At 48.4% G+C, this 27789-nt stretch overlaps 2 protein-coding genes across 2 annotated transcripts in view; one reads left to right on the top strand and one right to left on the bottom strand.

Moving 5' to 3' along the window:
- LOC135829454 (uncharacterized) overlaps positions 1-27789 on the top strand; it is a 125153-nt gene that overhangs the window by 16385 nt on the left and 80979 nt on the right. The gene's annotated exons all lie outside the window — the stretch shown is intronic.
- LOC135829130 (uncharacterized) lies at positions 17987-19933 on the bottom strand. Its single transcript, XM_065341537.1, has one exon. It carries the CDS (start codon positions 19931-19933, stop codon positions 17987-17989), a length of 1947 nt encoding a protein of 648 aa, XP_065197609.1.

The following is a 27789-nucleotide window of genomic DNA, read 5'->3' as shown; positions in this document are numbered from 1 at the left end:
TAACCCAGTTAGCAGCCTACTTACACATCTGTCCTACCATGTGGAAGTGCGGTGTAAGCCTTACCTTGTTAGCGGTCCCCTTCACATTCGTCCTATCATGTGGTGGCCTGGGTGTAAGCCTAACCCCATATCCCCACATGAATTCCAGTCTAGCCTAAACCTTGTCTTCAATGCTGTGTGTGCAATGGGATGTTAACCCTTGTTTAAAGAGCCACAGGTAGCCCCTTGGCAGATCATGCGGGCATAACTTCTGGCATAATCTTCGGATTTTGCCTAAAAATGATGCCCTGCCATAAATGGACTTCTGAGACCAGACAGTTAGCATAACCTTAAAATGCTGGCCGAAGATTTATTGCTCCATGCATATTTATGCATGTTAAAGGAAATAACCTGATGAATGTTTTTCCTTATTGCCCGGGCCCACATGCACTTGAGAGTTGCGGATCCGCTGCAGGGGTGTCGCAAAGGCGTGTATCACCATGGAAACTGCGAGTAGGGGAACTTCCGCCGTGGCGGAAAGTTCAAATCCGCTACTCCAAAATCTTTGGAGCATATACTCCTGCGGAAGTTCCTGCGACACTCCGACATGGTGAGCGATTTGTGTTGTTCGATTTTATTTTCGATCATGAAGTGGACACTTTGACTTGAGTCAGAACGACTACGGCTGCAGTTGTACATGTATGTTGAGGTAAAGACTCGTTTGATCAAGGGATGAAGAGAGATACGGAGCGATAGGTGGATAGCCGAGAAGCTGAAACCGACGGCTGCGGCGTCGGCCAAAGACCAAATCCCGGACCCGTGAGCAGCCAAGCATGGCCATCATGTAAAACCACGCAGGGGGTCCACTGTGATGTAGGTCTGGCAAGAGCGATACATGTACTTTTATTACCAGTATCTGTAACAGTTATCATTGGTTATCGTCGACGTACTGCTCAACAAGTTCGTACTAGTATTCAGCAACAAAATGTCGACAACGTCTCGCCTATCGACCTCTACCCAACGGAAAATCCATTCTTTCAGATTATACAGAACTACGACTCAAAGTCAACAATACCGGATCCACGACATGTCCATGTAGCTAATGCTTGATACTCAACAAAAAAAAACATTTTGTCCAACACCTACAAGTATCTACATCAACACTGACAACAGTACATCAGTGCTGCGTTGATGTGTCAACAAAGGACGAAACAGTTCTATCCACAGACACAGTACATTGTACTGTAGACCATCAGTATAATGATTACTGTATCAGTACGTGCACGCGTACTTCCAAGTGAAAGCATGCTTGAGTTGCAGGAGAGCTGCAGTGAATTTTTTGGAAGTCAGAGAGGCGTGCTCGCTTCGTTCGCCGTGCACGCGTGAGCATGTGAGACCACGCGAACATTTTGTCGCAGGAGAGGTGCAACACCACTCCCGCAAAACCTTGTCGCACGAGCTGATCCGCGACTGCATGTGGGACCGGGCCCTTATAAGCCAAGCTGTTATGGTGCCAGAGTCCAATACACCACACCACCACATTGCGTTCATGGCCAATCCAAACTCTGCACACACATCACCATCACCACAGCGAGGACAATTCCGGTATATAGATTGATATTGACAATGACCCTCCAGACAGCTGTTTCGCTCCTCCTGAGCTCATCAGTGGAGGCATAATGATGTTGAATGAAAGAATAATAAGAATAGACTGAGGGCTAAATTGGCGCAATTGCGCTCATTCTGCAGAGAAACGTGGCATACCCTAAGTGACAAAAGTGAGAACAAGGTCAGGTGATAAAGGGAGTCTCAAGAAGAAGGCAAACACAGAACAACAACAAAAATGCGTACAAATGCATTCATGCAGGCAGGCACAGTGAGTTGGTCTAAGACCATGATTGAGAAACGAGAGGTATTAGGTTCAAGTCCTGCTTGGAAGCGGAAGGATTTTGGTGTGTGTGTGTGTTTATGTGTGTGTGTGTATGTGTGTGTGTGTGTGTGTGTGTGTCAACGGGATTTGCAGCTGCTCTCTGTCTTCCACCACCGATGCATCCGCTCAATCATGGGAGTGTCTCGCCAAGAATGCTGGGATGACCACATCACCAATCACCAACTACGTGTGAGGTGGGGTGATCCCGACACCATCCGCACGAAGGTGGAGCACTGCCGCCTTGAATGGCTCGGGCATGTTGCTCGGATGGAGGACCACCGGCTGCCGAAGCAAGTTCTCTTTGGCACGCTTCCGTCGCGTCGCCCAGCTCATGGCCCTCGGCGGCGCTGGAAGGATTGTATCATGTCTGACCTTCGTTCTCGCGGCCTCGAGGGGGAATGGCGAGCTGAATGCGAGTCGCGTTCCACCTGGCGCTCGGCGTACTCAGCACCGGTAGATGCCCAGCATACCCCTCCCGTCACCTGCTACACCTGCGACCGACAGTTTACACGCCCCAGTGATCGCGCACGCCACAAGTGTAAGGCTGAGCGTGCGAAGCCGGTTGCGGAGCAAAAAGGTGCATGCCAGTGTGGAGAGTGTGGCCGTTGGCTGAAGTCCCGTGGAGGTCTGGCAAGGCACAAGTGTACTTACCCCCAGTCAGCAGTCGTTGCGCCTTTGCCTGCTTCTCCGCTGTGCTGCGTCGCTCACTGCCAGGCTTGTGACCGCTGCTTTGCGTCTACACGTGGCCGCGCCCGTCATCGCTGCTCGCGGACTTGTAGTCGTCCGACCGTTCAGGACCGTCAGGATTTCACGTGTGTTTGCGCCTGCTCCCGCCGATTTCGCTTACAGCATCACCTGGATCGTCACAGGGCTGTGCGCTCCTCCTCTCTCTCAGCTGCCCCTCCGGGGCCCACGTAACCTTCATGGCAGTGGCTCAACAGGACAGGTGTGTGTGTGTGTGTGTGTGTGTGTGTGTGTGTGTGTGTGTGTGTGTGTGTGTGTGTGTGTGTGTGTGTGTGAGCATGCATGCATGAGTGTGTGTGTGGGTGCATTCGTGCGTGTGCATCAACATGTGTATGGCTGTGGGTATGTGTGTACATGTCTTGTCTTTAATTTGCTGCTACTTCCAGGAAGGTGACACACCATTACATGATGCAGCACGGCTTTTTCATGTTTCCGTAGTGGAATGTCTTCTCACTTCTGGACATTCGTTGGAACCAAAGAATAATGTAAGTCAGATTATCCGTGATGCATGCTTGTTTTTAAGAGCAGAGTTATTTTTTTTTACTATTATTCACAAACCCAACTCGTAAAATAAATAATTATGTGGACAAAACAAACAGCTACTGAGCAGGGGCTGCACTGGGCAGCTGTGATGGTGAGGTACCAGGGGCTCCACCGACCAAAGGTCTCGGCACCAGGAAAAAGAAACAGAAATGTAAAGCAAAGCTAGGTCTAGCTATGGGAAAGAAGAATGGGTAAAAGTACCGGTAGGTGTTTAGAAAAATAAAAACAAGATGAAAATGGATTGTTTATTATCAGTGTTTGGGCTGATGTACAATGTACATGTCAACTTCATTAACCAAAACTTATGAACCTTTTTAATAGATCTGATACGAAACTCGCACAAAGAAGTGTAAAGAAAACAAGCTAAAAACAGAAAAATAATAAAGCACCCAATTTTGATAATCCAGGGGATGGCCCACGCCTGGTAAAAGAATAAACAGAGAAAAGAAAAGAATCATAACAAGTTTTTCCATGTATGCAAAACACAGCTGAGCACTCTGAGCAAGGCCAGGTACGCGGATTAGCGGGTCCGGCAAGCGACGAGCTCGAAAATTACAGGGAGTTTGTTGCCCAGTACCAGTTGCTGTCTCTCAGGTGTCGGTAGACCTTTGTCTTGAATGACTGAAAACGTGTTTTGTGTGGGCGCTGCGACAGCAGTCTGTCAGGAAAGGAGTTCCATGCGCCAATACAGCAGTATGGCAAAGACCGCTTCACGACGGATGGAGCTGAGACAGGGAGCGTGTCTGACAGTTGATAGGCGTGGCTAGTGGCATTATTGTGCTGGTTCCTGGTTCTGGGTTTGGCTGGAGAAACGCGATGCGGTGGCAATACAGCAAGTAGCGGAGGAGGACCAGTAATGAAATGCAATTTGGACATGCACGAGAGAGCAGCAACAGTCTGGCGGACAGCCTGACTGGGGAGAATTGCACCAGGGCCACTGATGCGCAGTGCTCGGCGTTGAACATTATCCAGAAGTTGGATGTGGCTGGCTGGCGCGCCCATCCACACAAGCGGGGCATAATCCATCAGGGGCCTCATGAATGCCTTGTAGACAGTCGTTCGGCCAGCTGGCGTTAGAATGTGGGCCGCTCGTCGGAGAAAGCCGCTGCTGAGCGCGGATGGTCACGGTCCTGAGGTGACTAGCGAAGGACAATTTGGAGTCAAATCGATCACCAAGCAGTGATATGCTGGTTTCCTCCGGTACAGGGGTACCACCAAACAGGATTTGGGGCAGCTCTAGGTCAGTGCGTCGGAGGGTAGCAGTCATAGCCTGTGACTTGGTGGGCTCGAAAGACACTTTCCACTGGCAACCCCACTCATGCAGGCGGTTTGTAGATACCTGCAAGGTGTGTGCAGCGTCACGAGGGCACTGAGCTGAGGATACTAGACTGTATAGTGTCGTATCGTCTGCGTAGGCCTCAAGCTGAGCATTGCCATCAAGAACATCGGCAGCGTCATTCAGGTATATTAGAAACAACGTAGGGCCCAATATACTACCTTGAGGCACCCCTGCAGAGATTGGGTAGAGAGAAGAAATCTGACCGCCGACTAAGCACTGGAGTGAACGGCCGTCAAGATAAGACGATAGCCAGCTATGGAGAGTGCCAGTAATGCCGAGCTGCCGGACCTTGTAGAGGAGGCCCACGTGGGAAACTCGGTCAAAGGCCCCGGCTATATCGACTGCGAGAATTCGTGCCGCACCACCTTGGCCAACGATGTCCACCCAGGCGTTATGAAGCGCCTGTAGTGCGTCTGCCGTGCCGAGACCTCTACGGAACCCAACCTGGTGGGGAGTGAGGAGCTGCTGGCGCTCAAGATGGTTCATCAGTTGGCGATTGACAATAGTTTCCATTACTTTGGACATTATGCATACTAACGAGACTGGGCGGTAGTTCTTCAGAACAGAGCGCAAGGACCGTTTATGGATCGGTACCACGTTAGCTGTCTTCCAAGATTCTGGTTGAACTCCACACCTGAAACAGAGAGCGAATAGCTGGGACAAAGGCTTCGCAAGTTCTTTGGCACACTCTTTCAGGACCCGGGCTGAATTGCCGTCAGGACCAGTCGCCTTTGATATATCGAGTCACGCTAGCAGACGGTAGACAGTGGCGGGGCGAAAATGAACGGCTGCGAGTGCCGGTGCTCCGGTTGCAACAAGGTCAGGTAAGTCGTCAGAAGTAAGATCCTGGCCAGTGACACTGCACTTCCTGGAGAAGAAGGTGGCAAAGGCCTCCGATTTCTCATGGCTTGTTGCCAACTCCCGTCCGACCGCATAAACAATGAGAGGAATGTCCGTGTTACGTCCGTCCCCACTAGCATACTTTAACTTGGTCCACCATTCTTTGTCCTTGAGTGAGCCAGTGGACAGGCTGTGACGGATACTGGCCTCTTTAGCTTCCTGGGATCGCCTTAGGATGTTGACGGCTGTGGTAACGGAGCGGAGGAAAGCTTGTTTGAGTGAAAGATCGTTCGGGTGTTTTCTCCAGGAACGCCAACGTTTGTCCTTTTCCCTCATAGCAGCTGTACATTCCGGTGTCCACCATTTTGGATCACTCGGTCTCGTGGTAAGTTCCTTAGATGGGACAAACCTGGCCATTGCGCCTCTGATAGTGGTGGTTACCCACCCGCTCACAGGAGGTGTCCGGGTCATCAGTTTATGATGTCGTGCCATGGAGAGTAGCGAACTAAAGCTCGGAGGTGATGCCAGTCTGCGCTCTTGTACCGCCAGACAGTTCGCTTTGCTGCAGGTTCGTGGCAAGGTAATATGCCTACGAAGTCGGATAGAACGATAACGTGGTCAAACCGCCCAAGACAGGGTGTGGCGGTTGTCAATACTGGGGAGTTGAAGGTAGATATCACGAGGTCAAGGGTATTGTCGCCACGAGTAGGAGTCTGAACATGCTGCGTAAGGAGGTGCGCGGCACAAGTGTCCTCAAGTGCTTCGCCCGCCGGTGTGGTCTTAGAGCTGTTTAGCCAGGCACGGTTGTGAACGTTAAAGTCCCCAGCAAGAATGAGACTAGCGCCATGTTGACGGGCCAAAGGAAGGGTGTCGTCGAGATGATGGATAAGTGAGAGGTCACCGGGCCCGCAAGAACCCGGCCAGTAGACACCTCCCAGGACAATCTTGTGCCTGGCGCTGAGCTGGATGGATACCCACAAGACTTCATGCTGGGGGCGGCCAGTTCATCGATGATTAAGGCTGGGAGAGTAGATCGCACCCAGATTGCAACTCCACCACCGTGTGCTGTGCGGTCAAGCCTGAATGGAGGGCTATAGCCCGGGAATATCGTGTCCGACACTTGGACCTTCTCTATTGTGAACTTTGTTTCGATTACCACTGCGACGTCAGGGTTGTGCTGTAGCAACGCGTGCTGGAAGTCGCCTAACTTGCTACTTAACCCGAACGCATTTGTGCACAAGAGGCGAAATGGAGCAACCATGGAAGAAACAACAAGAAAAAAACGAAAAGCTAAAAAATACCAAAATGTAAACCTAGAGCTAAAGTTGTTAAAAACAAAAATGGTCCTGAACGTGTTTCTAAGATATAAAAACGCCAAGTATTCTGCTTGCTGCCAGCTGGACCCTTTCTCTTTTTCTTTCTTCCACGGACTTCGGTGAATTCGGTTTCAGCTGAGGGGGAGGTCGAGCTTCGCTGCCGTTTGCTGTTGGTGCCTGCTTTGCTGTTGCTCTTAGCGCAGTCAGCCAGTAGGGCCATTGCTCTGTCTTCGTCACTAGCAGGATCAGAGTGGGCCAGAGACGTGGTGGGGTCAGGCTGCGGCGGGGAGGGGGTGGAGGTTCCTCCATCTGACTCCTCAGCCCAGCTGCTGTCGGGGGACAGAGCTAGAGTGAAGTTGGGCTCACCTTCAGTGCCTCCCACTGCGGCAGATTCGGGTTCCCTGGATGCATCCCTTTCGGCATCCGATCCTCCTGCAGCAGATGAGTCCAAGTACGGTTTGTCTGACCCCACGCCACTAGCACTGGCAAGCTGGTGGTTGGCTGTCGTACCCGAGGGAGGCTGCTGATCCAATGAGCTTGGATTTCCCGCCTCTCGTCCTGCTACTCTTTCTGCATCCGACCCTTCTACAGCAGATGAGTCCTGTTTGTCTGACCCCACGCCACTGGCCAGTTGGCGGTTGGCTGGTGGACCCCGACCCCATGGCTTTGTCGTACTCCGTGTGTGGGTGAGGCGATTTGGACAGGCCTTTGCCTCATGTCCGCCTTGCTGACATCGAAAACATGTTTGCAATTGACCTGGGTACCAAACCCGTACCGTGGTACTACCGGAACCTATACGCACTGTAGACGGCAGGCTCTTCTTCAAACTCATCCTTGCATGGCGGGTTCCCGTTTCGATTGAAAAATCACCATGCTCCACGATCTTTCTTGTTACTGGGCCATGAATATCTCCATATGCCCCCAAAGAACTTGCAACTGCTCCATCATGTAAATGCAATGGGCATCCAAATACCGATACTGTGATTACTTCACTGCCGCCCACAGTCACAGGTACAGCCTTACCGCTTATTGACAAGCCGGAGGATACAAGCCGGTCGCGTGCGGCTCCACAGGACAGTGCTACGAGGCACCAGCCAGGCTTCCCTTGTAAGTCCACCTGCTTCAGCTCAGCAGGGCTAACTCCATTTTTGGACAGTTCCTCTATATAGAAAACGTGATCTGACGGCCACTCAGGCTCTCTTCTAAACAGTATGGAAGCGGACGCAGGAGCGCCAAAACTGCTCCCACCCGCCATGACTACGAATGTAAGTATTTACGCAGGTGAGTACTTTTTTTGCGACTAAACTTCCATGCCTTCTCTTCATGTTGTGACGTATCTTCCCCCGTACATCAACAAGGTAATGTAGCGGAACGAGCAAACGAGAACAAGAACAATGAATTACGTATATGCATGATGTATATTAGGCACGTATTAATCATTGTTGTTTTTAGCTATTCTGCTTTGACCCTGTTTTATCACTACATTGCTGGACATAATGCATTGTGAAAAAGGAGAAGAATAAATTGTTCTGAGTTATTACTAACTGTGCACCAACGTAACCAGATCTTATACAGTCAGCGAGTGCGACAATTATTTAAATTATTTACAATGAACTCAGCTCACAGGCAAAGACAAAAAAATTCAAACTGGGAGCATAGCTATGGTGAGGCTTTTTGCCCTCAGGCAACCTGAGGTCTCGACGTCATGGGGACATAAAACTCGCCAAAAAGAAAGAAGAAGAAACAAATGAAAGGAGTGACATATGGTACGAAATGTTATAAGGAGAGACAGAACGTTTCAAGGAGGAAAAGATAACACAGCTAGTGTTAAGTGGAGAAAGATATGGATGATGCTGATAATCAGAGATGGTCATGTGCCCACGACCAGTCGTTGGTCTTCAAAGAATGGTTGGCTGCAACCTTTAAATGTTGCAAGTTCTTGGTGCAGAATGGACCAGAGAAGACTCCGGCGAGCAGCTGGTTCCAGACGGGGACAACTGCGTGAGGGTAGGCTCGGCACAGGTTGTTTCTGGAACGGACTGGTAGTTCATTTGCCAGTTGGTGTGCGTGGGCATTACATCTTTAAATTGTACTGCAGGTGGAGTGGACTGTTTGGTGTTGGGGCTGCTGGGATGGCAGCATCCTCTGTAGAAGGGGATGTGCATCTGGACAAACCATCTTGTAAAGGAGGCAAAGTGCTGCAACCATCCGACAAAGAGCAAGACTCGGTTGCTAAAGCATTGGGGCGATGGTTTGGACGGCCCATGCTTGCACACGGTTGAGTTTTGCAAGATGGGATGGGGCTGCTCCCATCCAGACGATGGAGCAGTACTCCATCACTGGGCGCACAAAGGCATTGTAGGCTTGGATGCGACCGGGCACGTCTAAAAGGAGGAAAGCCTAACACAAAGCGCCAAGTCGCTGTGTTGCCTGGAGGGCTACGGTAGGAAGGTGGCGCCGGAAGGTAAGCTGACCATCAAAACTGATGCCCAAGATTTTGAGCTCCTCTTGTTCCCTCAGGTTAGATCCGTTGAAATCAATCTGTGGCATGTTCCATTGGGTGCGGTGGAAGTTGACAGTCAGTGCTTGGGATTTGGCTGGTTAAAATACATTTCTTCCATTCTTGAACCCAGAGGGAGATGTTGTTGACTGCTACCTGGATGGCTTGGGTGGTATCTTGTTGAGTGGTGGGGGTGATGTAGGCATGCAGTGTAGTGTCGTCTGCGAATGAGGCTAGGTCAGCACCGGCTGGTGCGTGGTCCTCACAGTCATTCACGTATATGAGAAAGAGAGTCGGACCCAGAATACTGGCCTGGGAGAATCCAGACTGAATTGGGAGCCTTGAGGATGTCTGGCCACAAATGACCACTTGAAGGTAGCATTCACTGAGGTAGCTGCTGAACCACTGGTGCAGTTGCCCACGTAGGCCGTATACGTTGGACTTGTGTAGCACACCGGGGTGTGATGCGCGATCAAACGCGCCGTCTTTCTCCCTGGCGAGCTGCGTCTTTCTCCCTGGCTGCATGTAGCCACTGGTGGTGGAGGCTGGAAAGGAGGTTGACGGCACAATGGCCATGGCGAAATCAAAACTGTCTTTTGGAGAAGACGTTGTTCGACACGGGGAAATTAGTTATTGTTCTGTTGATGATTATCTCCGTCACTTTGGACAGAATACACAAGAGCAAAACTGAACGGTAATTGGAGGGTAGAGACTTTGATTTCCGTTTGAATATAGGGACTATGTTGGCAATATTCCATGTCTTGGGCTGTATCCCAGTTTGGAAGCATCGTGTGAACAGTGTAGAAAGAGTTTGCGCCAGTTCAGCAGAACAGGTTTTCAACACTCGTGCCGGTATCCCATCCGGCCTGGTTGCCTTTGATGGGTTGAACTGCCGAAGGGTGCGCTTAACAGCAGCCACACGGAAACGGACATCCGAAAGAGCCTGTTCATTTCGAGGCCTGACATATGGGAACGGGGCTGACAGGTCATCTTGGCCAAGACTACATTTGCTTGCAAAATAGCGGGCCATGCATTCTGCTTTGTCTGCCCTGGCGGTGTACTCACGTCCATCGGAATCACGTAATGTCGGATCGACTACGCGCATTGCCAGAGGCACACTTGACGGGGTGCCACCAGTCACTGGGTGGCAGCTGCTTTGAGGTCATTTTCTGTCTCAGTTTCGCCATTAAGGCACTCTTAGCAGTTTTGAGATAGGCAACCGTTGCCAGCCTAGCATCTTGGTAAGCTGACTGCCGATCGTCGTCAGATGGTCATCTCTCAGGCATCTCCATGCACGTCATTTCCTCACTGTGGCAACAGTGCACTCAGGGGTCCACCATGGAGGATCTAATGCACGGGTTTTCAGGGTTTTAGAGGAGATGAATCTCTTCATACCCTCCAGAATCCTCTCTGAGATGCCAGTGCATGACAGGTCTGGATCAGTTCGAGCAATAGCTGCCTAATTGGTGGTTCTGAGGAAGTGACGGAGCCTGGCCCAATCAGCTTGCTGAAACCTCCATACTGTTCTTGATATGGGAGGCTCGCGTGATGCACGGATCTGGAAGTAGGCAAGTTGACAGGCATGGTCAGATTTGCCAAGAGGTGGCAAGACAGAAACCAATTATTCTTTGTGTAGGACGGACATCATCTGGTCCAGTGTGTTGCAGCTGTGCGGTGGTTGGTCGACTAGCTGTTAAACACTGTGCATGTAGCACATGTCCTCTGCATGCTCGACACCTCTAGTTGTTCTGCTACTGTGGCGCCACTCTTGGTTATGTACATTGAAGTCCCAGCAACTATCATAGCAGAGTTGCGGCAAAAATGGCACAAAACTGACAAGAAGTACTCAGACATTCGGCGAACTGAGGCCTACCTCCAACACTTCTCCAAGGCGCACAAACCAACAACCTCCCAACTTGGAAGGCTCAGGTTCGCAAAGGTCCAAGAGGGGAAGGAAAGCGCAACGAAGAAGAGCACGAGGTAAGCGCCACGGCAACAAAGAATGCCAAAAGTTACTGGATTATGACGAAACTAGTAAGACTATTGCACATACCGGCCTTACTAAAACTCGACGACGCAACAGACCACCCAACTTGGGAGGCTCAAGTTTATGTAGTAAACAAAGAAAGGGGAAGCTAAGCGAAGACGAATTGTGACAAACCGAAATGTCAACATTCTACTGAACTTCACTACACTGTATCATGAAAATATGATAGACTAGTTATGTACCATAACAAGTTGTTCCACACGACGTACGTTTCGCCGTATAGGTCATGACGGCTCATAAGGTGTGCAAAGTTGGACTCGGATGGTGGGCCAATTAAATTATGGTGAAAAGGAGAAGGACAAATTGTTACGAAATATGACTAACTGTCCACCAACGTAACCAGATCTTATACAGTCAGCGAGTGCGACAAAATGGTGGTTGATGGACAGTTAGTCATAACTCGTAACATTATGTCCTTCTCCTTTTTTACCAATAATAATTGGCTCACCATCCAAGTTCATAATTCATTGCATTTGCTCTTGTTTGCTCTTGCTTGTATATCACCTGAGGAGAAGGTACAGAAGTTTACTCGCGAAACCATTAGTTTTCGGAATGTTGTTGAAGAGCTGGAGGTTTGTCCTGTCAACTTTTTTCCTTAGCTTCATTAGCCTGGAAAACGATAATGAGTTACTTGCGTCACCTCGAACGTGCTCGTAAGTCCAATGTCTGGAAGAGATCTGGTATATGTTTCCAAGTTGGCTATTCGAGGATCGCAGCAACTCAATCCGTCTCGAGTGCTGAACTCCAGGTGTCATTGTGTGATCTACAAGTGCTTTGTCCGCCCGTGCACAAAAAAAACTGGCTCGCCTCATCCAACAGGGTGGCCATCGCCTAATCGGTGAGGGAGCCTACCTTTGCCTCCTGTACAATATGCATTGTCCAGATGCACACCGCCTTCTACAGAGGATGTTGCCACCTAACAGCCCCAATCCCAAACAGTCCACTCCACCCGTAGTACGTTTTGAAGACCCACCCACGCACACCAACTGGTAAATGAACTTCCAGTCCCTTCCCGAAACAACCTGTGTCGAGCCTACCCTCGCGCAATTTTCCCCGTCTGGAACCAGCTGCCCGCCGGAGTCTTCTCTGGTCCATTTTGCACCAATAACTTACAAAGTTTAAAGGTTACAGCCAACCGCTATTTCAAGACCAACGACTGATCGTGGGCACATGATCATCTCGGAGTATCAGCATCATATCTGCCTCACTCCATGATTTTCAAATTCCGCTCCACGTACTCCTCCCAATAACGTGTTTCCTTCTTTTCTCTCCTTCTCCTCCTAACAGTCTCTGTCTTATCTTTCCCCGGCTTCTAATGTACTGTCTCTCCTCCTAACACTCTATGTCTTATCTTTCCCCACCTTCTAATGTACTGTCTCTCCTCCTAACACTCTCTGTCTTATGTTTCCCCTACTTCTAATGTACTGTCTCTCCTCCTAACACTCTCTGTCTTATCTTTCCCCACCTTCTAATGTACTGTCTCTCCTCCTAACATTTAGTATCATATACCTGTACCTGCCAGTATGATGCAAGCCAGATATGGATTGATCGAAGAACGATAGATTGACCATCACTGTGGATAATGGTCATACTGTAGCTCAGGCGGTTAGAGCATTGCTCGCGAATAGCAAGGTCCCTGGTTCGAGTCCCGGTGGTGTGACTGATGATTTTTTCTTTCTTTCATATCTGGCTTGCAAGTGTTGAGTTTCGGAGAGAAAAGAGCAGTACGTGGCATGTGGCCTCTGATTTCCTAATACTTTGAAATTCTCCGTGAAGTCCAAATTTGAAATTGCTACCTGTCACTTCTTTCTTTTTTTCTTCTTTCTTTTTTGTACGTTTTATGTAAACTAAACGCAACAACAACATGTCCCCATGATGTCGAGACCTCAGGTCGGCTGAGGGCAGAAAGCCTCACCATCAATGCTACCACTATGCATTTTTTTGGTCTTTTCCCCAGAAACGTGAAGGTCAATGCCCACCTGCACTTCACTCGCTGGAAGTGGGCAATGGATAGGCTACGAACTAAAGACAAAAGACGAAAATGCTCTAACTCTGTTCCCTCTTCCATTAACTTCTAGATTCTCGCTCCACACATACTGGCATACACAGAGACATAGACAGCAATAGCGACAACACACAAAGTGAAGGGTAGTTGGCCGCAGCCAGATGTGACTCAGAAATAGCATAGCGCGGCGACAACGAGGAAGAAGGCAGAGAGATGCAAACAAAACAGGGAGACTGACAGAGAGAATACATGACAAAAACGAGTAGGCTATGACCTACACAAAGTTGCTCATAGTTCAAGGAGCTAGCACCCTGATCTGGTGCAGTACGTTCCAGTTCAGTGCTGAGGAACAACCCACCAAATTGAGTGTGACAGCATGTAGGGTGTCTATAGTAGTTCAGGTGTCAGGAACTGCCCAGCCAGGACTTGACCATATCGAATGATAGTGGCTGTTTCGGTGAAAAGCTGAGCATTGCTGGCCTCACTGTAATAACAGGTAGGTGATAGTGATACTTCCACGCACTGCACATGAACAATCTGATTCTCAAACCTGACTGAACAGCAAGTGGCGACTATAAAGATCACATATAGCAGATATATCGGTTCAGTTTGGGCTGAACAGAATCAATCCTCCCATAGCCAACCCCTGAAGTACTCTAAAGCAGGGAGTAGAGAAGAGAAAGGAGAAAGAACAAGCAGGAAAAGTACACAGAACAGCAGAGTAAGTCATCTGGATGCAAGAATCATGCACAGGGTTGTGCCACAAACAGACTCGGGACAAGTGAAAACCAATAGGGCCGGCATGATTAAGTTCACAGCATAAAATTGTTGGAATTAATCCAGGAATATTCACACAGTGCCGCCAGGCCTCACACAGAACACACAGAGCCCATGCAAGAAGCCAATAAGTTAGGTCTGATCTGACTTTGCAAAGTGCACGCAACACCTGTCCAATCTGACTAGTACAGTGGGCCAAATTTGACTCCGCACAGTATAGAATGAACTCCTCCAGTAAGACATTTTTACTGGGATACAGCTGCCACCACACAGCATGCAAGACACTCCTCCAATAGGACAGATAATGATACTGGAACTCAATATTTTACTCTTGGTGACCGAAACGTATAGCTGGTAAGATCATTCTACTGGGACCCGTCCAACCTGGTACGTGGCGAACACATTCATTCATCGAGACGCTCAGACAGACTCAACTGACATCGCATATTGCACAATACGTCAACTACATGTAGTAAGACATTGATATTGGGAGGTGGCGGACATTACACACTACCCAATGCAACCATAAAGACTGTTAGAGTGGGACTCATCTGACATCGTGCATTACACAATCGGACGAGCGAGTAAGACATACTGGAATGAACTCCTCCAGTAAGACATTTGACTAGGACACAGCTGACCCCACACCGTATGCAAAGCACTCCTCTAATGAGACATACTGATACTGGAACTCGACATATAACTCTCGGTAAACAATACGTACGCCGGTAAGACCATTCTACTGGGACTCAACCCAACATTGTACGTGGCATAATGCACTCATTCGTTGAAACAATCGTACAGAGACTCAACTGACATCGTACATTGCACAATACGTCAACTAGTAAGACATTGATATTGGGAGGTGGCGGACACTGCCGGGCTGGACGTGCCTTCCGTTGTACGGTGCATAAGGCGCTCATCCAGTGAGAGAGTTACATGGGCACTCATCTGGCGTCGCACAGTGTAGAACGCAATCATCCCGGGCGACAGATCTAGAGGGGTTCGTCTGGCATTGGACAGTGCGCAATGCACTCTTCCAATAAGACAGTTATACTGGGGATCCTCCGTCATCTCGCAGTGCACAATGCACTCTTCCAGTTAGACAGTTATACTTGGCATCCTCCATCATCTCGCAGTGCACAATGCACTCTTCCAGTAAGACATTTATACTGGAAATCCACCGTCACCTCGCAGCGCACAATACACTCTTCCAGTCAGACATACCGGGATTCGTCAGACGTCGCACAGCTCCCGATGCACTCCTTCGGTGAGCCAGTTCTATTGGGACTCATTATGATATTGCACAGCGCATAATGTGCTCGTCGATTAAGACAGTTACACCAGGAATCAACACTGACACTCAGCGCACAATGTACTCATGAAGTAAGACAGTTCTGGGATAGCACAACGCACGATGCGTTCATCAAGTGAGACAGATACAACAGGACATGTCCAGCAACACACTATACGAAGTACACTCATCCAGAAACACAGTTTTACCACACAGTGCATAATGTGCTTGTCAATTAGGATAGTTACACCAGGAATCATCGCCGACACTCAGTGCACAATGCACTCATCAGGCAAGACCGTTGTAACATAGCACAACGCACAATGCGTTCAGTAAGACTGATACAACAGGACTTGTCCGCCCGCACAGTTTGCGGAGTAGTTTGGAGTTGACAGGAGGGTATGCACATCGAAACCACACCTTGTCAACGACCCGTTCGTTCTCAGTTTTAACGACCACACTCAGCGAAAAGAAAACAACAACGAAGCACAACGACACACCAACGCTGATGTGGCATCGCAAATCCCGTCCCGTGCACGCAGGCACTGGGTTGCAACAGAAGAAAGACACGCTGCAAGCATGCCAAGCAGCGAGTGAGTACGCAACGCTGTACTAATGCCAGTCATGGCAACGGGAGATAAATAATTATGCAGATCGATCAGCGCATGGTTTGATCGAGAGCAGAGTACGAAAATAGCACACATTCAAAGTTCAAACTGTGCAACAGAAGCAGAAGAGGAAAACGAAAATGAACACTTGTCGTGAAGTGAAGTGCTTCTGTCCAAGGGTGCTTGCACCCGACGGGGTGGCAGCGCCCCTAGTCAGACAATACAAGGCAAACGAAATAGAAATTAGCTGAGTCACAGCGCGGGACTCCGAAACGAAAACCGGTGGGTATGTAAATATTAATTGTTTGTACCTGCTGTACAACGTAACAATTGCTCAAATTCGTAACGTATTTTCAAACTAGCACTCGTAGATGTGTAGTGTGAATGTGCCACACGATTAGAGTAACAACGACAAAGAGATACTCTTCTAAACACGGAGCACACTCATTCCGAAACACAGTTATGCCACCAGCACACAGTGTACCATACTCGCGTTCACAAAGATAGCTTCGCTTACACGAATTTGTAGATTCATCCACAGCCGCACAAATAATGCACCGATGCTGTACAATGGATATACTGGAAGCGGAACTAGTGTAGTACCCTACCCCACAAAAGTACTGGAATTGCAAACATTGCCTGTAGAGGTGTAAAGAAATAGCACAATTACTACAAGCTGGAGCATATTCGATTGTACAACTACGCCTGACCAGATACAGTTAAGAAAGCACTTTATACCACACTCTACAAATCGGGCAGGGTTAGCGACGCTACTCTCGTTACCGAATTATTTGGTGCGCGCCGGAGGAAAAGGAAGGGGGAGACAATATCCATTATATTACAGAGGATGCTTGGAGTACAGAAACAAGTAATTTCATTCACGACTGCAACAAAGCTCGAGCGGAGCCGACTGGAGTACACTACGGCACCAATCTGTCAAACCTATGAGAAAAGCATACAATAAAATCAACATATCTGGATAGTCACTGGCGGCAAGCCACAAGCCACAATGCAGAGGACAATGTTACCGGGCTTGATGTTGCGGCTGCGTCGAGACCATTGCTGAAGCACATTCAGCCGAGGCACTATTTCTCGAAACCATCGCCGCCATACCTCGCGTAGGAGCTGTTGGAGGAGCCGCCAACGACGCTGTGGGTGCAACTCAGCGACTTCTTCGAGTGGCAGAGTCAGCTCGCACTGTCCATCTAGGAAGTGCATCGGTGTTAGCGGTGCGGCATCATCCACGTCAATCCGGACAGCGGTCAACGGGCGCGAGTTGAGTAGGCCTTCCGCACTCACCATGGCAGTTACAAGTTCCTCATCAGTGAGATTGGCCTGGGACAGAGTTGCCATCATTGCGCGCTTTGCTGCCTTGACCACACACTCAAATACGCCGCCAAGGTGCGGAGCGAGAGGTGGATTGAAGCGCCAGTGAACTCCTTGGCTGGCCATACTTGCGGCCACTTCATTAGAACCTAGCGCTTGATCAGCTTCTCTCAGCTCGCGCTCTGCACCGACAAAGTTCGTCCCGTTATCTGACACGACCTCAGCTGGCACGCCTCTGCGCTTGCAGAAACGGGTGAATGCTAGGAGAAACGACTCGGTGTCCAGGCCATACGCCATCTAGAAATGACAGGCTCAGGATTGCAAACAAGAGAAGACACAGAGGTACCTCTTGAGCTGGGTCTTGCCACGCCCTTGTTTTGTCCGGAACGGACCGGCATAGTCAACTCCCTCTCTTGAAAATGCCCGGAACGGTGGAGCTGTTCGGAATAGCGGGAGCGGTGCTATCTGCTGCAAAGCCACAGTGGCCCACTTCTTCTTGCAGAGCACGCAGTGTGCACGGTGAGATCGTGTGACAACCTTGCCACGGACGATCCAAAACCGCAGCATCAGGTTTGCCAAGAGGTGGTTTGGGCCCACACTGTGGTCACACTTGCGATCTTCTGCGTCGACTATCAGCTGAGTAATCCGATGGTGCTGGGGCAAGATTATTGGATGCCGGGTATGCTCAGGCAATTGGCTAGCAGTCTTCAGACGACCTCCAACGCGTAGCACACACGGCTAGTCCTTGTCGAGCACTGGATTCCGTAGCAGCGGGTCATTCGCTGCAAGGGACTTCCCTGACGTCAGCTGCCGATACGAAGCGGGATAGCTCTCTGCTTGAGCAATCACATACCAGTGACATTCAGCACGCTGGAGCTCCTCAGACTTCAGCTCCACAGAGTCGACTGCTGTACTTGCTGCTTCCGGATCCCCTCTCGTGCTAGCATGACGTCGACGACAGCGGTTGATGAAACGGTAGCACCAGGCCATCAATCTTACTAGACGTTTCCATGACGAGTAGTTGTTGGGGTGGAGACGAAACACCTCCGTTGAAACTTGCAGCACAGCGAACGCCATCACTTGCACTCGCTTTACCATTCCGGGCAACTCTTTTGGCATGGTTATCTGACGAGACGGCCACTCATTGTGCCGCTGGACGAGGAACTCAGGGCCGCTCCACCATACTGAATCACTGGCTAGCTGGGCTGCTGTCAAGCCTCTGGTGCACTTGTCGGTTGGGTTCAGCTTTCCAGGAACGTGATTCCACTGGTTGCCAGCTAAATACTCTTGTACTTCTGCTATCCGGTTGCCCACGTCGACTTTAAACTTTCTGCAATGTGCTCTCACCCAGTGAAGCACGTTCATCGAGTCGGACCAGTAGGTGGCATCAGCCTTCGGCAGATCTAGCTCGTCATTCACTGTCTGGGCCAGGCAAACACCAAGCATAGCACCCTTCAGCTCCTGCTTCGGGATCAACATCTTCTTAATGGGACATGGACGCGCCTTGGCGAGTGCTAGCGTCACTTGCACATTGCCATCTGGGTACTCAGCATGGACGTACACGTTAGAGGTGTAGGCGGCATCTGAAGCATCAGTGAACAAGTGCAGCGACAATGTAGCGACAGACGACTCGCGACCCGAACACTTGAAGCAGCGCGGCGCACGGATCAGCGCCAGATCTCCCAGCTCGCTAAATGAGGATGTGCATCTCCGCGTGTGCTCAGCGGCCAGTGGATCATCCCAGCCCACGCCGAGGATGTACAGCTCCTGGAACATGACACGAGCGCGAATCGTGAAGGGAGCTAGTTGTCCGCGTGGGTCGAATATAGATGCCATCTTACTCAGCACGGCTCGCTTGGTCAGCTTCTCCGTTGCAGGCGGCTTGAACTCAAAGGCGAAGGTATCATCCTCTGCCGACCACATCACGCCTAGCGTCTTGACTGAGGGTAGCACACAGTGATCATGATCATTGATGCTAGCTATGAGCTGCGGTGAGCGGTCAGCTTCCAGTACGCCTTCGATCACCTCCGAGCTATTGCGGAGCCACTTGCGGAGGTGGAAGCTGCCCTGCTCAAGGATGTCCTGTACTGTCTGCTGTGTGCGGATGGCTTCCGGTACGGAGACAGCAGAGTGCAGCAGATCATCCACATACATGTCTCGGTCAACGATCTGCAACATGGCTGGGTCATATTTGTCGGCTGTTTCGCGGCACACCACTTGTAGCGCCTTGCATACCAGGTACGGAGACGCCTTGATGCCGAACACCAATCTCTCGAACTCGTATACGCGTGAGTCCCACACAAAGCCATGATATCGGCGGTCTTGCTCAGCAAGTACGATTTGCAGGAACATCTCAGTAATGTCCGCCGTGAGAACTACTGGCTCCTTGCGGAACCGCATAAGCACTTTCACTAGGTCATTCTGCAGAGTGGGTCCAGCGTACATGCACTCATTGATCGACGTGTCGTCATGCTTGGCAGCAGCATCAAAGACGATACGTACCTTCGTGGTGGCCTTGTCATCTCGTACAATGGCGAAATGCAGCAGGAACCACTGGTCGTCGCAATCTGCCTCAACCTCTGCTGCCGACACTACGCGCACATAGCCTTTGTCAATGTGGCTACATATGACTTTGCCGTATGCTGCCTTCAGCTCTGGACGCTTGTCCAGCGATTTCCCTAGCATTCACAGGCGATGGTCTGCCATGGCGCGATTAGCGGTGACACCAGGCTCGCCGTTGCTGTGGATACATGGGACTGCCATGGTGACTCCCTGATCATGAAAGCTGATGGATTTCTCAACGATCTCCTCAGCCAGCTTCTCTGCAGAGGTGATGTAGGTGCCTTCGTGCTTCATACCGACTGCCTCCAGATTCCAGAGATTCTGGACCAGGCTGTGTATGCTGCATTCGCTGTATAAAGCATGCACATAGTTGACGGACAACTCGTCACCACTGGGTGCACTGGGCGTTGGGCCATACACACCCATCCTAGTGGCGTCTTGCGGGCACTTGGTCCACCGCTGCTGCTTCTGTACTCCGCGAGTGATGCGTGGGCATTAAAGACGTCTAGACCAATCAGGAGGTCGACCGTGGTGCTGGAGATTTCGGGAAAGTCTATGAATTTCAGATGCTCCTAGCTGGACTTGTACCGGCTCCAGTGGACGACCTGCGTCTTCTTGGTCACACGATCATATACGCATGCCTTGAGCAGGTATGACACTGTTCCATCAATGGATTCCATCTGCACCTTGACCAGTTCCCGATAGCTGGAGGTCTGCTGTGCACCAATCGGGGATGTGTTCAACATGTGAACTTCACCTGCCATGTCCAACTCAGGGGCTACATCCTCCCGTATGAAGCTTGCAGTCGAGCCTGAGTCCAGCATGGCCGTACAGATTGCCGACTTGCCAGTTGGGCCAATAATCTTCACTGGCACGGTAGCGAAAGCGGTCGTCTGCGGCACGCTGACACTAGCATGGTGAGAACTTTCCTGCCGAGGTGCCGGAGCTGCTGACCGCATCGTAGCGGGATTCTGTGCTGCAGCTTGTTGTGGCTGCACTGACTTGCTGTAGTGCCGAAGTGAGTGGTGCATCTCTCCACAGTGGCAACATTCCAGCTTCTGGCACTCACGCGCCCAGTGCCCATGCTCCAAACAACACCTACACAGCTTGGCACGCTTGACCAGGTCCCAGCGGCGCTTGGTTGTCAGCGCCCTGAAATCCGTACACTCTGCTGTGGCATGGCTCTTGCTGAACTTGGCACACTGCTGAGTACTGAACTCCACAGCATACACAGCAGATGACCTAGGCTTTGGCGGGACCGCAGGAGGTGTCTTCTTCAACTTCTCTGTGCCGACTGTCGCCAAGATGTCATCGGCTCGCGTTCTGGACCCGTTTTACCAGCCAGAACGACAATGTGGTTGCGTTGCATTTGCTGTCTGGATGTGGTTCGTAAAATCGTATAACTACACTTCTGGGTAGCTTCTCCAGCGCACTTAGGAATAGCTCCCTCCAGCCAAGTCCAGGTTCATGAGCACATTTCTGAGCTTGACAGCAAAATTTCCGCCGGGCTTCTGAATCACGGTCTGCGATTCTGGGATGGTTCAGGATCGCCTTCTCCTGTAGTGCCAGGTGGCGGTCTTCTCCCCATACCACTGGTGAAGTTCTGCCCAAGCAGCAGCGTATGCGCCTGGCCTGTCAAACATCTGGGCCACAATGTCCTCAGCCAAGCTTCCTTGGAGCGCCTCCTTGAGCCTAGCCAGCTTATAATCGTCGGATACGTAGCGATCCTCATCCACCAGCCGCTTGAACGATTCACTCCACCGCATAAACTGTTGTGCGTTTCCGCTAAACTTGGGCAGCTCCAGCGGCTTCAAGTGGTGTAAAGCACTGACCCCATGCGGGCTTTGCATACTGACAAGCCAATCATGCACATGGGGCTCCACAGCCGGTTCCGGATGAGGAGACCACTCAGAAAGTCTACTCATTGGAGCACTATAGCCAACTGACGTTGCTCTGCTGCTCAGACTACACGTGGCTTCGGTGGTGGTGTTGGCCGTGTGTGTGGTGCTGGGATCGGTGGCACAGACCGCATGTGCGGTGGTGTAAATGGTGGCACAGGGGTAACTTGTTCTGTGACTGCTGATTGTTGGCCTGATGCCACTTGGCCAGAAACAGACTCAACAGGCGAATCCAAAATCGCAGCCATCACACCAGCACTCTCCTTACCAAACTTCGCCTCTCACTCGTCCAACTCATTCAGCAGTTGTTCACTCTCTTGGGATTCCAACATGCTGCGCATAATTTCTAAAACCGAATTCAGCTCTGAACGTACAAATTCCAATTCACGGACATCAGGCTGCAAATATCGGCGAGATGGCGACGAGCAAGCAATCAGTGTTCGGAAGCGGTTACTTATCCACGTGCGGCGTCTACGAAGGTTTGTTCTGGGACGAATCAACTCTTTCCAGCGGTCCTCAAGTTCCTCAACAGGAGTTTCACCCACGCTCGTACCATAATGGCGTGGCGTAAAACTACTAGTCACAAACTCTGGTGGTGGCGGAAACGCCATTACCACCGCTGACACTACCAGTCGAAACTTGTCGGATCCAGCTCGAAGGACCAAATGTTTCACCGGTTCCCTCGCGATCGCACACTGACATTAGACACAACCATTGGAGGCATCGATCTATTTAGAAGACTGTATCGCCAAACATGTTCTCAAAACACCATTGAAGAATCTAACCTAAAAAGAACAAAGAACGGAGAGCTGGGGACGCACGTACCCGGCCCCGTACCGGACACACAGCCAAGGAGGACGACACCGTATCGTCCCCACGCTTGATTGGCAAAGAAAACAGTAAGCAAAAAAAATCGGCCAGCAAGCGCAGTTCAAGTCTTTGTGGTCCACTTCACAACAATAACACACACAGAACTCTGCTGTGAGCACGGTGGCTCGGCAATGGCTGTGAGCACGGTGGCTCGGCATGGCTTTATTATTGATATTATATCTCCTTCCTGATATTTTTTTCTTTTTTTCTTTTTTGAATAATTGTACGCATAGGGCCTATCATAAGAAAAATTAGCACAAGACACTGCTGCTACTGTAGTCGCACAGCAAAACACACAGAAAACGACAAAATGTTACAATGAATGTAACAACACCCCTCCAAGCTAAAGGATCGACATCCCTGCCCCAGGACGGCATCTCGAAACCCCCACACACTCACCACACGGTCATCATCCAGCTTTAGTTCAATCACTGTATTCTTCCCCTGCAGACTCAACCCCCCTGTCACTAGCCATACAATCTGAAGCTGTATGTAACCATACAATGGCCCACGACGCACACACCACCCCTACGTTTTTTAACTAAAAAAGAAAAGCAGTCGGAACTGCAACAGCCACACGGCCAAGCAGTCGTAACTGCAACAGCCACACGGCCAATAAGAAAAACCAATACGATAATATATCGATAAACACACACCCAGAAGTCAGGGGTGGGAGGGTGGGATACAAACTGCACCAACGAAAAGCCACTGCGAAGTGACAGAAATGCGGTCCAGCACAACATGTTTGCGGACGCAAAAAGTTGTGGGGAAATCCCAAAATCGGTGCGATTTTGCATGAGTCCAAATGTTCAGGTTACCCACAAAGACACAAGCTTTCCAACTCTCTTTGGCCGTTAGAAAGCGTACCACATCTTGAGCGACATGCGCAAAGCAAAACATGTGACAGAAAATAATGCATGATGTCATCTGTACTCACGCGGACATGCAAAAAAGGTCAAATCTACACAAAAGCGAGTGCCGCAAGACACAGCACAAATAAATATTAATTCAAACAGCGAAGAACTAGAAAGGCAGATTTTCTAACTATCGAAATAGAAGAATGTATCGTAGAGTCCCAGCGCAACTGTCGGAGGATGCTGGCACCCAAAAGACGAGTGATGGCTGCCCCTGCCAGAGAGATAGAACGAAAACCGAAGCAGAGGAGCCATGTTACAAATAGTGAAACGCACAAGGTAAGAATAATCGAGCAGTGTCCAATTACGACATACGGAGTAATATACATGGTAAACGAAGACAAACGCTAACAAATGGAGAACGTTCCAACATTAAGCCAAGTGTGAAGACGTACGGGAGAGGACCGAATTACAATGACAATAGAAGTGATAACAACAGTGGATTTTAGACATTGTGGAAGACCGCGTAATTAAACCAGAACTTTGAGACTAGAGAAGCTAGAGTGAGAAGCTCACACACACACACACACACACACACACACACACACACACACACACACTACTACTACTACTACTACTACTACTACTACTACTACTACTACTACTACTACTACTACTACTACTACTACTACTACTACTACTACTACTACTACTACTACTACTACTACTACTACTACTACTACTACTACTACTACTACTACTACTACTACTACTACTACTACTACTACTACTACTACTACTACTACTACTACTACTACTACTACTACTACTACTACTACTACTACTACTACTACTACTACTACTACTACTACTACTACTACTACTACTACTACTACTACTACTACTACTACTACTACTACTACTACTACTACTACTACTACTACTACTACTACTACTACTACTACTACTACTACTACTACTACTACTACTACTACTACTACTACTACTACTACTACTACTACTACTACTACTACTACTACTACTACTACTACTACTACTACTACTACTACTACTACTACTACTACTACTACTACTACTACTACTACTACTACTACTACTACTACTACTACTACTACTACTACTACTACTACTACTACTACTACTACTACTACTACTACTACTACTACTACTACTACTACTACTACTACTACTACTACTACTACTACTACTACTACTACTACTACTACTACTACTACTACTACTACTACTACTACTACTACTACTACTACTACTACTACTACTACTACTACTACTACTACTACTACTACTACTACTACTACTACTACTACTACTACTACTACTACTACTACTACTACTACTACTACTACTACTACTACTACTACTACTACTACTACTACTACTACTACTACTACTACTACTACTACTACTACTACTACTACTACTACTACTACTACTACTACTACTACTACTACTACTACTACTACTACTACTACTACTACTACTACTACTACTACTACTACTACTACTACTACTACTACTACTACTACTACTACTACTACTACTACTACTACTACTACTACTACTACTACTACTTCTACTACTACTACTACTACTACTACTACTACTACTACTACTACTACTACTACTGCAAAGTATTTTGTAGGTGCTTGACTACTATACTACGTCATGTATTACAATTGGTACATGACTTAATAATAGCCGTTTGGCATGGTACAATAACCTTTTTTATTTTATTTTATTTTTATTTTTTTTTTAATGGCTTTCTCTTCTTCCTCGGATGGTTTACAATTTGTATCACAATTATTTGTGGGTTCAGCAATAAAGGATGTGACTACTACTACTACTACTACTACTACTACTACTACTACTACTACTACTACTACTACTACTACTACTACTACTACTACTACTACTACTACTACTACTACTACTACTACTACTACTACTACTACTACTACTACTACTACTACTACTACTACTACTACTACTACTACTACTACTACTACTACTACTACTACTACTACTACTACTACTACTACTACTACTACTACTACTACTACTACTACTACTACTACTACTACTACTACTACTACTACTACTACTACTACTACTACTACTACTACTACTACTACTACTACTACTACTACTACTACTACTACTACTACTACTACTACTACTACTACTACTACTACTGTCGTGCCAGACGTGGAGGTCGAGCCTAGACTGCTCCCTCTCGATGGCGAGGTGCTCGCCGGCCGGACCGCCAATCGCAGCGCTGAAGCTCGTTTGGACATCAGGGCCGGGGGTTTCTGGACAAGGCAGCAGGACGCTTTCTTTGATGTCAGGGTCACCCACCCTAAAGCGTCCCTGCTGTCGCGTTCGGAAGCCCTTGGCCAACTGCGCACCAACGAGTTGGAGAAGAAGCGAAAATACTGCCAGAGGATCACGGACGTCGAGCGAGGTGCCTTCACTCCGTTGGTGTTTGCTACGAATGGCATGGCTGGGGCAGAGTGTGGAATGTTCCTGAAGCGGCTTGTTCAGCGCGTGGTGGAGAAGCACTCTGACGTACAGTACTCTGTCGTCATGCACCATCTTCGTGCCAAGATGCACCATCTTCGTGCCAAGATTGCCTTCTGCCTCCTCCGCTGGGCCGTAACCTGTCTGCGTGGATGCCGGGGAGCTCGGGGCGTACGCCGTGGCAATTCGTTTGTCACGGAGTGCAGGCTGCTCCGGTAGTGGCATGGGGCTGTGTGGCCGATCCTAAACGGATGTTGTGACGTAAAGGACATGTCTGTTTTTGAGCATGTCTTTGTTTTTTTTTGTTTTTTTTTGGTTCTACTTTTATAATAGTTTGTTTTGTTTTGTTTATCGGACAGATCGAAATAAGCATTCACACGCAGACAAATTATACATCCACCACCCTATTGGTTTATGATGTTTTTACACATATACCCCCAATAGGCTATTTATCAGACTCGAGTTTTCAACTTACACATTTCACATTCACCACTCAATTGGCTTTTGGTTTGTTCACACATACGTACCATACGCGATATATTGGACTTGAGTTTTACCTTGTGTCCTTTTTTTGCAGTCTGCAGATTCTTTTGTTGGACATTGTTTATTGAGGTTCTTGTTGCTTTTGGTTTACGCATATGCGTCATTTGCCCGTAAAAGAGGCCTTGTTACTACTACTACTACTACTACTACTACTACTACTACTACTACTACTACTACTACTACTACTACTACTACTACTACTACTACTACTACTACTACTACTACTACTACTACTACTACTACTACTACTACTACTACTACTACTACTACTACTACTACTACTACTACTACTACTACTACTACTACTACTACTACTACTACTACTACTACTACTACTACTACTACTACTACTACTACTACTACTACTACTACTACTACTACTACTACTACTACTACTACTACTACTACTACTACTACTACTACTACTACTACTACTACTACTACTACTACTACTACTACTACTACTACTACTACTACTACTACTACTACTACTACTACTACTACTACTACTACTACTACTACTACTACTACTACTACTACTACTACTACTACTACTACTACTACTACTACTACTACTACTACTACTACTACTACTACTACTACTACTACTACTACTACTACTACTACTACTACTACTACTACTACTACTACTACTACTACTACTACTACTACTACTACTACTACTACTACTACTACTACTACTACTACTACTACTACTACTACTACTACTACTACTACTACTACTACTACTACTACTACTACTACTACTACTACTACTACTACTACTACTACTACTACTACTACTACTACTACTACTACTACTACTACTACTACTACTACTACTACTACTACTACTACTACTACTACTACTACTACTACTACTACTACTACTACTACTACTACTACTACTACTACTACTACTACTACTACTACTACTACTACTACTACTACTACTACTACTACTACTACTACTACTACTACTACTACTACTACTACTACTACTACTACTACTACTACTACTACTACTACTACTACTACTACTACTACTACTACTACTACTACTACTACTACTACTACTACTACTACTACTACTACTACTACTACTACTACTACTACTACTACTACTACTACTACTACTACTACTACTACTACTACTACTACTACTACTACTACTACTACTACTACTACTACTACTACTACTACTACTACTACTACTACTACTACTACTACTACTACTACTACTACTACTACTACT

This window comes from Sycon ciliatum, chromosome 13, assembly GCF_964019385.1.
Source record: "Sycon ciliatum chromosome 13, ocSycCili1.1, whole genome shotgun sequence".
Taxonomy (NCBI): Eukaryota; Metazoa; Porifera; class Calcarea; order Leucosolenida; family Sycettidae; genus Sycon; species Sycon ciliatum.
The sequence above is the reverse complement of the archived record's forward strand: the minus strand, read 5'-3'. Positions and strand labels throughout refer to the sequence as shown.

Coding starts and splice junctions, on each gene's coding strand:
- LOC135829130 (XM_065341537.1), bottom strand. CDS start 19,933: ATGCTAGGGAAATCGCTGGACAAGCGTCCAGAGCTGAAGGCAGCATAC.